The sequence below is a fragment of the Oncorhynchus mykiss genome, chromosome 23 (genome assembly GCF_057628025.1).
Source record: "Oncorhynchus mykiss isolate SJ-2025 chromosome 23, ASM5762802v1, whole genome shotgun sequence".
NCBI classification, from domain to species: domain Eukaryota; kingdom Metazoa; phylum Chordata; class Actinopteri; order Salmoniformes; family Salmonidae; genus Oncorhynchus; species Oncorhynchus mykiss.
In genome coordinates, this window is record NC_143044.1 from 1,821,487 (window position 1) to 1,835,030 (window position 13,544).

General features: G+C 42.4%; 1 protein-coding gene across 1 annotated transcript in view; it reads right to left on the reverse strand.

The window, feature by feature from the left end:
• The window catches only part of LOC110503077 (tyrosine-protein phosphatase non-receptor type 20-like), a 53,301-nt gene that overhangs the window by 5,336 nt on the left and 34,421 nt on the right, over nucleotides 1–13,544 (reverse strand). Inside the window, exons 13-15 of the mRNA XM_090218042.1 lie at nucleotides 10,560–10,716; nucleotides 10,101–10,278; nucleotides 9,552–9,767 (exon numbers count right to left, since the gene is read on the reverse strand). Coding sequence (XP_090074168.1) covers nucleotides 9,552–9,767; nucleotides 10,101–10,278; nucleotides 10,560–10,716 — 551 coding nt within the window. The remainder of the gene's footprint in view (nucleotides 1–9,551; nucleotides 9,768–10,100; nucleotides 10,279–10,559; nucleotides 10,717–13,544) is intronic.

The window sequence follows — 13,544 nt, forward strand, 5'->3', positions numbered from 1 at the left end:
TATTATATTATATTGTATTTACCAAGCTATCCTGAACAAGTTAAGCTATCATTAGGCTAAATAGACCACTTACTAATGAAGTTATGGCCAATTCAAAGTTTTAGGGGGCATTTTCACCACAAGGCATACTTGGGTCATTTTATTGTGTTCTCCACACCAGCACAAACATTTTAAGCCATGTATGTACCAATTATTTATGGCGAAATGGCCATGTGAATCCTGTCCAATTAGAACCAATGTAGCTGGTTGGTGGTTATTTTGGAAAACTGGTCTTTTAGAGTATAATAGCTTATTACATCTGCGATGGCACTATAGCTAGACATCTTTATGTAGTAGTTGACTCACTTTGTGTAAAGACCGAAAGGTATAATATTAATGGATTACCTGTCTGCTGGACACAATGCATTCCTATTGGATTTTACCTAAAGTGATGTGTACAGGGCTGTTTCGTTTCTTAAAATTGACACAAAACAGAATATCATATTATACTGTATATCATTGCAGCTGTTTGGCAGCTGTACAAAAGCCCTCGGAGTGGAGCAGCATTCAACTGAGATTAACTTGATCAACCAAGTTGATTTCACCTGTTGGCTCTCTCTCTCAATGCCACACTCTTGCCACTCATTATCAGGACTGCCCTGATAGGCCGCCCTGGTTGACTGACAGTCTTCCCAGACTGAATATGATCTTTAAAATGTTCCTTAAGGTATCTAGTATTAGTGTACCATGTTTGATACTTGTATCATAAAATGAAACAATGATTTCACCTACCTGCTGGACTATGTGATTTGTATGTGAACTGTATGTCCAATTACACAAAAAAACCTGTTCAGTAATAATCTCACTTGTTAGCTGGTAGTGAATTATGTGGCCATTGAGGACAGCAGTGACGATCAAATGGAAAACTATCTTCTTATACCACTTGGTAGTTTTCCAAGCACATTCCACAAATGTCTGCTTTATCCACTGCCCCCATTTTGAGGTTATCGTCAAGTACAGTCTGACTTGATCTTTCTCTTTCTCGTTAGGTCATGCAGACTCCTTGTGGCTGACATGGTTGCGGTATGGCAAGGATCCTCAACAAGATTCAGCCGTGGGCCAATTGTTTCTTGGGCCAGGGGGCCAGAATATAATAAAACAAATATTTTTAGATTGCAAATTGACTTCAAGAAGCCTAAACAGATATAATATTTGACTTAAATAATCAATTCAAATCTTCATTACATTTGGGGACATTGCCCTGCGTAGGGTGCCGTCTTACAGATGGGACGTTAAAACGGGTGTCCTGACTCTCTGTGGTCATTCAAAGTCCCATGGCACTTATTTTACGAGTAGGGGTGTTCACCCCGGTGTCATGGCTAAATTCCCAACCTGGCCACATTCAATCATGGCCACCTAATAAGCCCACTCATTCCTAATTCGCATATATCACTCCTCACCTGATAGCTGATGTGTGGTGAGCAATCTGGCACAAAAATAGTCGGGTGCTACACATTGATGGTGGATGAGGCAAGTTTCTCCCTAGAGCTCTTTGAGTACCTCAGTTGGTACAAAATCACTATATAAATCAAATTAATTATGATTTATTATTAGTATATGACCACATATGTCTCTATAATGCATGATAATATTTGGGAACAAATTTCCTAAATAAAATTACTTGGAGCTGATTTCCTGGTGTTTTTATAATTGTTGTCATTGTTGATAGACAAAAAAAAATGTTTTCACCTCTTCCACACTCACTTTACAGAATTCAAAATTACAATTTGTGTCTTTCATAATTTGGTCAGATATAGAGTACCAGAAAAAAGTTTGGACACACCTACACATCAAGGGATTTTCTATATTTGTACTATTTTCTACATTGTAGAATAATAGTGAAGACATCAAAACTATGAAATAACACATACGTAACCAAAAAGGTGTTAAACAAATCAAAATATATTTGAGATTTTAGATTCTTCAAAGTAGCCACCCTTTGCCTTGATGACAGCTTTGCACACTCTTGGTTTTCTCTCAATCAGCTTCATGAGGTAGTCTCCTGGAATGCGTTTCAATTAACAGGTGTGCCTTCTTAAAAGTAAATTTGTGGAATTTCTTTCCTTCTTAATGCTTTGTGAACAAATCAGTTGTGTTGTGACAAGGAGGTAGGGTATACAGAAGACAGCCCTATTTGGTAAAAGACCAAGTCCATATTATGGCAAGAACAGCTCAAATAAGCAAAGAGAAATGACAATCCAGCATTACTTTAAGACAAGTAGGTTAGTCGATCCGGAAAATGGCAAGAAATTTGAAGGTTTCTTTAAGGGCTGTCGCAAAAACCATCAAGCGCTATGATGAAACTGTCTCATGAGGACCGCCACAGGAAAGGAAGACCCAGAATTACCTCAGCTGCAGAGGATAAGTTCATTAAAGTTACCAGACTCAGAAACTGCAGCCTAAATAAGTGCTTCACAACAGACACATCTCAACATAAACTTTTCTGAGGAAACTGTGTGAATCAGGCCTTACATGGTCGAATTGCTGCAAAGAAACCACTAATAAAGGACACCAATAAGAAGAAAATACTTGCTTGGGCCAAGAAACACGAGCAATGGACGTTAGACCGGTGGAAATCTGTCCTTTGGTCTGATGAGTCCAAATTTGAGATATTTGGTTCCAACCGCCGTGTCTTGTGAGACGCAGAGTAGGTGAACGATTGATCTCTGCATGTGTAGCATGGAGGAGGAGGTGTGATGCTGGTGACACTGTCTGTGATTTATTTTTGAATTAAATTCACACTTAACCACCATGGCTACCACAGCATTCTGCAGAGATACGCCATCCCATCTGGTTTGCGCTTAGTGGGACTATTATTTGTTTTTCAACAGGACAATGACCCAACACACCTCCAGGCTGTGTAAGGGCTATTTGACCAAGGAGAGTGATGGAGTGCTACATGAGATGACCTGGCCTCCACAATCACCCAACCTCAACCCAATTGAGATGGTTTGGGATGAGTTGGACCGCAGAGTAAAGGAAAAGAAAAGTAGCCAACAAGTGCCCAGCATATGTGGGAACTCCTTCAAGACAGTTGGAAAAGCATTCCAAGTGAAGCTGTCATCAAGGCAAAGGGTGGTTACTTTGAAGAATCTGAAATATACTTTGATTTGTTTAACACTTTTTGGTTACTACATGATTCCATATGTGTTATTTCATAGTTTTGATTACTTCACTGTTATTATACAATGTAGAAAAACCCTTGAATGAGTAGGTGTGTCCAAACTTTTGACAGGTACTGCGACATGTATGCTCTAGTCGGCTGGCCCTCGCTACATATTTGTCGCCAGACCCACTGGCTCCAGGTCATCTACAAGTCCATGCTAGGTAAAGCTCCGCCTTATCTCAGTTCACTGGTCACGATGGCAACACCCACCCGTAACACGCGCTCCAGCAGGTGTATCTCACTGATCATCCCTAAAGCCAACACCTCATTTGGCCGCCTTTCCTTCCAGTTCTCTGCTGCCTGTGACTGGAACGAATTGCAAAAATCGCTGAAGTTGGAGACTTTTATCTCCCTCACCAACTTCAAACATCTGCTATCTGAGCAGCTAACCGATCGCTGCAGCTGTACATAGTCTATCGGTAAATAGCCCACCCATTTTTACCTACCTCATACTGTTTTTATTTATTTACTTCTCTGCTCTTTTGCACACCAATATCTCTACCTGTACATGACCATCTGATCATTTATCACTCCAGTGTTAATCTGCAAAATTGTAATTATTCGCATACCTCCTCAAGCCTTTTGCACACAATGTATATAGACTCCCCTTTTTCTCTACTGTGTTATTGACTTGTTAATTGTTTACTCCATGTGTTGTCTGTTCACACTGCTATGCTTTATCTTGGCCAGGTCGCAGTTGCAAATTAGAACTTGTTCTCAACTAGCCTACCTGGTTAAATAAAGGTGAAATAAAAAATTAATAAAAAATTAAATATGTTATTGATATTATAATAAATATATAATATACAGTGCCTTTGGAAAGTATTCAGACCCCTTGACTTTTATCATATTTTGTTAGGTTACAGTCTTATTCTAAAATTGATTACGTTGTTTTTTCCCCTCATCAATACCCCACAATGACAAAGCAAAAACAGGATATTAGAAATGTTGCTAATTTATTTACAAAAATAAATAAAATGAATATGACATTTACATAAGTATTCAAACACTTCACTCAGGACTTTGTTGAAGCACTTTTGGCAGCGATTAAAGTCTAGAGACTTCTTGGGTCTACACCACAAGCTTGGCACACCTGTATTTGGGCAGTTTCCACATTTTTTCTCTGCAGATTCCCTCAAGTTCTGTCAGGTTGGATGGGGAGCGTTAATGCACAGCTATTTTCAGGTCTCTCCTGTCACGTCCTGACCATAGAAAGCCTTTATTTTCTATGGTAGAGTAGGTCAGGGCGTGACTAGGGGTTTAGTCTAGTTTATATTTTCTATGTGGGGTTCTAGTCTGTTTTTTCTATGTTGGTGTTTTGGTATGATTCCCAATTAGAGGCTATCGTTGTCTCTAATTGGGGATCATACTTAAGTAGCATTTTTTCCACCTGTGTGTTATGAGATATTGTTTTGAGTTAGTGCACGTAGCATCTCTGTAGTCACGGTTAGTTGTTAGTTTATTGTTTATTTGTTTTTGTCTTTGCTTAGTTTCACTTTCTAATAAATAATGTGGAACTCAACATCCGCTGCGCCTTGGTCCGATATTCATTCCAACGAACGTGACAGAATATCCCATCAAACCAGGACCAAGCAGCATGTTCACCAGGTGAAGGATTTCTGGACATGGTAAGAAGTGATGGGTAGATACGAAACCCTTCCTTGGCGACAGACACAGGGTGGTCGGCGAAGTTGAGGGGTGAGTCAGAGACCGTCGAGGAGTTATTGGATAAATTGGAGGAGAGTGAACGGAGGGGAGAGTTAGAGACCTTCGAGGAGTTGTTGGATAAATTGGAGAAGAGTGAAGCAAGAGAGCTGTTGGTTTGGCATAGTATGCACGGCATTCGCCCTGAGGAGCGTGTTAGCCGTCCGATGCCACCTGAGTCAGCTCCCCGTACTCCTCCTGAGAAGTGTGTTAAAGTTCCGGTACAATTGATTCCGGCAATACGCACCAGGTCTCCAGTGCGCCTTCACAGCCCAGTACGTCCTGTGCCAGCTCCTCGCACTTACCGGGTGAGGTGTGTCATCGAACCGGTACCATTGATGCCGGCTATACGCACCAGGTCTCCAGTACGTCTCCACAGCCCGGTACGTCCTGTGCCTGCTCCTCGCACTCTCCCTGAAGTGCGTGGCCCCAGTCCGGTACGTCCTGTGCCTGCTCCTTGCACTCTCCCTCGAGAGCGTGTTCCCAGTCTGGTACGTCCTGTGCCTGCTCCTCGCACTCTCCCTGAAGTGCGTGTTCCCAGTCAAGTACGTCCTGAGCCTGCTCCCCGTACTCGCCCTGAAGTGCATGTCACTAGTTTGGCGCCATCTGTCCCGCCGGCTCCACGCACTAGGCCTCCAGTGTACCTTCCCAGTCCGGTGCGTCCTGTGCATGCTCCTAGCCCTGAGGTGCGTGTCACCAGTTCGGTACCATCAGTACCGGCCCCACGCACCAGGCTTCCTGTGACAATCCCCAGTCCAGAGCTTCCGGCGACATTTCCCAGTCCAGCACTTCCGGCGATAGTTCCCGGTCCGGAGCTTCCGGCAACGTTTCACAGTCTAGAGCTTCCGGAGACGTTTCACGGTCCGGAACCTCCAACAACGGTCCACGGTCCGGAACCTCCTGAGACGTTTCACGGTCTGGAACCTCCAACGACGGTCCACGGTCTGGAACCTCCAACGACGGTCCACGGTCCGGAACCTCCTGAGACTGTCAACGGTCCGGAATCTAGTCCCACTCCATGGCAGGAGTCTTCTTCTGCACCTAGGTCCAGTCCAGGCACAGTGTTCAGACTGGGACTATGGCTGGATCTGCGGGATCAGCGGGTTCTTCGTCCCGCACCAGTACCGCCCTCGATGCACCAGAGCCTCACCAGAGCCGCCCCCGCCCTCGATGCTGGCAGATCCGCGGGATGAGCAGGTACTTCACCACGCACCAAAGCCGCCACTGATACTAGACACCCCCCCCCCCCTAACCCTCCCTTTTTGTTTCAGGTTTTGCGGTCGGAGTCCGCACCTTTGGGGAGGGGGGGAGGGGGGTACTGTCACATCCTGACCTTTATTTTCTATGGTAGAGTAGGTCAGGGCGTGACTAGGGGTTTAGTCTAGTTTATATTTTCTACGCAGGCTTCTAGTTTTTTTTTTTATGTTGGTGTTTTGGTATGATTCCCAATTAGAGGCAGCTGGCTATCGTTGTCTCTAATTGGGGATCATACTTAAGTAGCCTTTTTTCCACCTGTGTGTTTTGGGATCTTGTTTTCAGTTAGTGCACGTAGCACTAATAAATAATAAATGTGGAACTCAACATCCGCTACGCCTTGGTCCGATATTCATTCCAACGAACGTGACATCTCCGGAGATGTTTGATCGAGTTCAAGTCTGGACTCTGGCTGGGTCACTCAAGGAAATTCAGAGACTTGTCTCAAAGCCACTCCTGCATTGTCTTGGCTGTGTGCTTTGGGTCATTGTCTTGTTGGAAGGTGAAACTTCACCCCAGTCTTAGGTCCTGAGCGCTCTGGATCAGGTTTTCATCAAGGATCTCTCTGTACTTTGCTCCGTTCATCTTTGCCTCGATCCTGACTAGTCTACCAGTCCCTGCCGCTGAAAAACATGCCCACAGCATGTTGCTGCCACCACCATGCTTCACAGTAGGGATGGTGTCAGGTTTCCTCCAGGAGTGACGCTAGGCATTCAGGCCAAAGAGTTCAATATTGTTTTCATCAGACCAGAGAATCTGGTTTCTCATGGTCTGAGAGTCTTTAGGCTGTCATGTGCCTTTTACTGAGTAGTGGCTTTTGTCGTACCATAAAGGTCTGATTGGTGGAGTGCTGCAGAGATGGTTGTCCTTCTGGAAGGTTCTCCCGTGCCCACTGAGGAACTCTAGAGCTCTGTTAGAGTGACCATCGGGTTCTTGGTCACCTCCCTGACAAGGGCCCTTCTCCCCCGATTGCTCAGTTTGGCCGGTCGGCCAGTTCTAGGAAGATTCTTTGTGGTTTCAAACTTCTTCCATTTAGGAATGATGCGGCCTCTGTGTTCTTGGGGACCTTCAGTGCTGCAGACATTTTTTGGAAACCTTCCCCAGATCTGTGCCTCAACAGAATCCTGTCTCTGAGCTCTACGGACAATTCCTTTGACCTCAAGGCTTGGTTTTTGCTCTGACATGCACTGTCAACTGTGGGTCCTTATATAGACAGGTGTGTGGCTTTCTAAATTGAAATTCATTGAATTTACCACAGGTGGACTCCAATCAAGTTGTAGAAACCTGAGCTCAATTTCGAATCTCATAACAATGGGTCTTTCTGTTTGTTTTATTTTATTTATCTTGGCAAAGAGTAATGCTCACTAACAGGGATGTTTTGTTTGTCACATGCGCCGAATACAACATGTAGACCTTACCGTGCATATCAAAAAGCTGATTAAACAGCACGTTCATTACACAGGTGCACCTTGTGCTTTGGACAGTAAGGCCACTAAATATGCAGTTTTGTCACACAGCATATCCCTAAAGTTTTGAGGGAGCATGCAATTTGCATGCCGACTGCACGGATGTCCACCAGAGCTGCCCGAAAACTGAGTGTTCAATTCTATACCATAAGCCTCCGACCTAAAAACAGCAGACCAAAAACCGCAGACACTTATCTCCCTCACTAGCTTTAAGCACCAACTGTCAGAGCAGCTCACAGATTACTGCACCTGTACATAGCCCACCTATAATTTAGCCCAAACAACTACCTCTTTCCCAACTGTATTTAATTAATTAATTAATTTTGCTCCTTTGCACCCCATTATTTTTATTTCTACTTTGCACATTCTTCCATTGCAAAACTACCATTCCAGTGTTTTACTTGCTATATTGTATTTACCTTGCCACCAAGGCCTTTTTTGCCTTTACCTCCCTTCTCACCTCATTTGCTCACATTGTATATAGACTTGTTTATACTTTATTATTGACTGTATGTTTGTTTTACTCCATGTGTAACTCTGTGTTGTTGTATCTGTCGAACTGCTTTGCTTTATCTTGGCCAGGTCGCAATTGTAAATGAGAACTTGTTCTCAACTTGCCTACCTGGTTAAATAAAGGTAAAATAAATAAATAAATAAAAAATGTGCAACCATGCCAGCCCAGGACCTCCACATCCGGCTTCTTCGCTGGGCCTGGCTCCCCAGTGGGTGGGACTGGCTCCCCAGTGGTTGGGTCTGGCTCCCCAGTGGGTGGGCCTATGCCCTCCCAGGCCCACCCATGCTTGTGCTCATGCCATGTGAAATCCATAGATTAGGGCCTAATTCATTTATTTCAATTGACTGATTTCCTTATATGAACTGTAACTTGGTAAAATCTTGAAATTGTTGCATGTAGCATTTTACATTTTTGTTCAGTAGCATTTTAGTCCAATGTTTGTAAACAAAGTGAATGTAAACACACACTGTAAAGCATCAAAACATGATTAACAACTAAAATTTTGGTCAGGCGTTGCATCCATAGCTCAGTCTATGAATATGAGAGTGGTTACAATTTTCCAGCCCCATACCTCAGATGTTTATCGAAACAGTGGCGGGGAAACACTTTGTTAATGTTTCAATTGCAGATTGAAGAGCGTCTGAACTAACCAATATTGTCTGGGCTTTTCTGCTGCTCAAAACAAGATTTGTTATGTTCGCTATATCGTACCCTGACATTTGTTGTTCTTTGTCCATCTTGAGTCACCATAGCAACAACATTGCCACTACTACTTTTTTCAGAATTAATCTTTGATGAATCAGGAAGAAAACTTGACATTTTTACAGAGGTTTTAGTCGCACAATTTTACATCTAGCTAAGGTGTTTTGTGCATTATTTCTGAAGAAAAACAATTTCCATTTAAAGTAGACAGTGTAGACAGCTGACACAACATTGTTTAGAAACATGCTGTCAGTACGGACTGATTTCTGAGAACACTTATTCATCAGAAAGAGGTCAAACTATTGTCAATAAAGAACAAGTACATGTTGTTTATCAGTGCCTAAAATCAGTAACTAGTAAGAACATAGCTCTGTTTATCAATTTGAAATTGGTTACATTTCTCCTGGCCCATCCGTCAGCTTTTATTGTGTCAACTGTGGATTGCCCCTTTAAAATAGAATTTGTAGAGAGTACTAATGTTACTGTCCCCACTACAACAATAAATACTTAAATACAGTGTACATTTACTTTTGTCCTTGAAACATTTAATTGAAATACTGTAGAATTCCATTCAATCCGATGGAGGAATGCTCCTTCTGAGGAGTACCAATATGGTGGACGGGGGATTCAAAATCTCTCATTGCCAAAACATAGCATCAGTAATCTAGCGTTTACATCATTGGTGAGCACGTGTGCTCCAACTTACCGGGAGATCGTATTCTATGAGACTCAGTATGACATCGGTGCAGATCAGTACTCCTGTTTGTCCTATTCCAGCACTACAGTGTACAGTGACAGGTCCTTTATGGTGGACCGCTCGGAGGTAACGGATAAACCTGACCAGCTGCTCTGAACACTGCGGCACACCATGATCAGGCCAACGGGTAAACTTCAGGTGACGGACAAAGTGGGTCTTACCAGACTGGAACAGGAGGGAACAGATATCAATCAACTGATCAATCAATAAAATGTAAAATTATAATATTTGTACAAATGCATTTTAACATAACAAAAACCAGGGCCTAAACCCTCTAAGAGATGACAGTGGCTTATTGACGACTTAATTGAAATGAGAGAGATTGTGCATCCTTCAAAACTGCTTTCATTGGATTTAGTAGATACAAAATTAGCACATTATACTCATGCTAATTCATGCTTTACATATTTCAGTTTCTACTATCCTCTCTCCGTCACATCTATGAGTAGATCGTATTTGAGCTGTGTTCTCTTTCTGTCATCCCTCTCTCCCCCTCACCTCTTTCTCCACCATGCGGATGATCTTGATGTGGAAGTATTCCTGGATCTGCTGGTTCTCCAAGCAGAGATGGAAGCGTCCCGTGTCCAGGGGACAGCTAACCTTCTCTGGCCAGTAGCGGTGACACTTCACCCTGCCTCTCTCCACATCCTGGGTCATCATGGCTATCACATCAGACCTGGGAAGTGGGGGAGGAGGGTTGTTAACAACTTTGTCCTGTTCAATTATATGCTATAAGATTTTAGTTAGAGGTCAGCACTGACACACCAGTATAGTGTTCATTAGGCATCAAATAGAAGAAAACAGACTGAAACAGGGAGGGAGTACATGGGCTAATAAACATGGAATAATAAATGCAGATTTTCTACTGGAAAATGTTTTCTGTCAAAACACTTGTGTGTGCACTGATGTCATGTACTGTCTGTAAACACTTTTCACAACACAGTAATCACCACAGACCTGTTCTCCCAGACCATCTGCCAGAAGTCAGGCACGGTGGAGGGCAGAGGACCCTGGCAGGAGATATAGAATAACTCCTCACTGCCAACCTCCATACGGATATAACTGGCGTTAATATAGTCCTGGTTATCACCCACTAGAACACGCGCCTTATCATCTAGAGAATGGGAAGAGAGAGCGAGAGAGGGGTTAGAGAGGGACAGAGAAAGTTAGTTACAGTGGGGCAAAAAAGTATTTAGTCAGCCACCAATTGTGCAAGTTCTCCCACTTAAAAAGATGAGAGGCCTGTAATTTCCATCATAGGTACACTACAACTAAGACAGACAAAATGAGAAAAAAAATCAAGAAAATCACATTGTAGGATTTTTAATTAATTTATTTGCAAATTATGGTGGAAAATAAGTATTCTTTCTTTGACGAAAAGCTCATGATCATTAGAAAGCAAATTACAGACTCCTCTTTAAATCTGTGTATTTCTCCAAAGCTCATTTGCAGTCTGCACAACACTGCCAGGACCTAGTATCAAGGGAGACACTCAAGTTTTTCAATACTATATCTCTTGACACGTTGATGAAAATAGTAATGGACCATAAACCTTCAAGCTGCATACTGGACCCTATTCCAACTAGACTACTGAAAGAGCTGCTTCCTGTGCTTGGCCCTCCTATGTTGAACATAATAAACGACTCCCTATCCACCCGATGTGTACTAAACTCACTAAAAGTTGCAGTAATAAAGCCTCTCTTGAACCAGAAAATATAAAAACTATTGGCCTATATCAAATCTCCCATTCCTCTCAATTAAAAAAAAAAAGCTGTTGCGCAGCAACTCACTTCCTCCCTGAAAACAAATGTATACGAAACGCTTCAGTCTGGTTTCATACCCCATCATAGTCTGAGACTGCACTCGTGAAGGTGGTAAAATACCTTTTAATGGCGTCAGACAAAGGCTCTGCATCTGTCCTTGTGCACCTAGACCTTAGTGCTGCTTTTGACACCATCGATATCCACATTCTTTTGGAGAGATTGGAAACCCAAATTGGTCTACATGGACAAGTTCTGGCCTGGTTTAGGTCTTATCTGTTGGAAAGATATCAGTTTGTCTTTGTGGATGGTTTGTCCTCTGACAAATCAACTGTAAATGTCAGTTTTAGGACCACTATTTTTTTCCCACTATATATTTTACCTCTTGGTGATGTAATTCGGGAAACATAATGTTAACTTTCATTGCTATGCGGACGATACACAGCTGTACATTTCGATGAAACATGGTGAAGTCCCAAAATTGCCCTCCCTGGAAGCCTGTGTTTCAGACATAAGGAAGTGGATGGCGGCAAATGTTTTACTTTTAAACTCAGACAAAACACAGTTGCTAGTTCTAGGTCCATAAAAACAAAGAGATCTTCTGTTGGATCTGACAATTAATCTGGATGATTGTACAGTCGTATCAACTAAAACTGTGAAGTACCTCGGCGTTACTCTGGACCCTGATCTCTCGTTTGAGGAACATCAAGACAGCTTTTTTAGATCAACATAACATTGCAAAAATCTAACTTTTTGTCCAAAAATTATGCAGAAAATTTCATCCATGGTTTTGTCACTTCTAGTTTAGACTACTGCAATGCTCTACTTTCTGGCTACCCAGATAAAGCACTAAATAAACTTCTGTTAATGCTAAACACGGCTGCTAGAATCTTGACTAGAACCAAAAAATATGATCATATATCTCCAGTGCTAGCCTCTCTACACTGGCTTCCTGCTTCCTGTTTCAAGGTTTTACTGCTAACCTACAAAGCATTACATGGGCTTGCTCCTACTTATCTTTACGATTTGGTCCTGCTGTACATACCTAAACGTACCTTATGGTCACAAGACGCAGGTCTCCTTATTGTCCCTAGAATTTCTAAGCAAACAGCTGGAGGCAAGGCTCCTATAGCGCTAAAGTCACTGTGTACTACTATAATAACACACATCATATATCATAAAAATCAAATTATTTTTCTATGCCACATACTCTCTGGTCAGTTTCATAATCTTCCCTAACCATGTTTCCTCATTACAGGAGTTAACTCGAGGACAAACCCATAAACCATTTTAGGTTTATAAACACTACATTTATTGTCCATGGAACGTCCTGTGAAACACACATTCCTCAGTAGTTTTCCAAAATAGAACAATAAAACAGCATTTCCCAACCCATTCAGGTCAGACATATTGCACACAAACACACACACACACACACACACACGCACGCATGCACACACACACTTTACGAGGTGACCAGTGTGTTCCACTGGTCAACAGTCTAACAATGCTCTGTTGTTGTTTTACCAGGAACAGTTCAGTCCAGGGAATAGTAAATACTACATAGAGGAAAACAACATAGAGGAAAAAACATAGATTAACGAATAAAGAGAGGGCACTGGGGAGTAAATGATGTGGGAGGAGAGGCATGATAGACATAGGGTGAGAAAAGAGGAGACGAGTGATGGAGGGAGGAGAAGAGAAGGAGACGAGTGTTGTGTATATACATACAGTGGGGCAAAAAAGTATTTAGTCAGCCACTAATTGTGCAAGTTCTCCCACTTAAAAAGATGAGAGAGGCCTGTAATTTATGACAGACAAAATGAGAAAATAAAAACCAGAAAATCACATTGTAGAATTTTTAATGAATTTATTTGCAAATTATGGTGGAAAATAAGTATTTGGTCACCGACAAACAAGCAAGATTTCTGGCTCTCACAGACCTGTAACTTCTTCTTTAAGAGGCTCCTCTGTTCTCCACTCGTTACCTGTATTAATGGCACCTGTTTGAACTTGTTATCAGTTTAAAAGACACCTGTCCACAACCTCAAACAGTCACACTCCAAACTCCACTATGGCCAAGACCAAAGAAGTGTCAAAGGACACCAGAAACAAAATTGTAGACCTGTACCAGGCTGGGAAGACTGAATCTGCAATAGGTAAGCAGCTTGGTTTGAAGAAA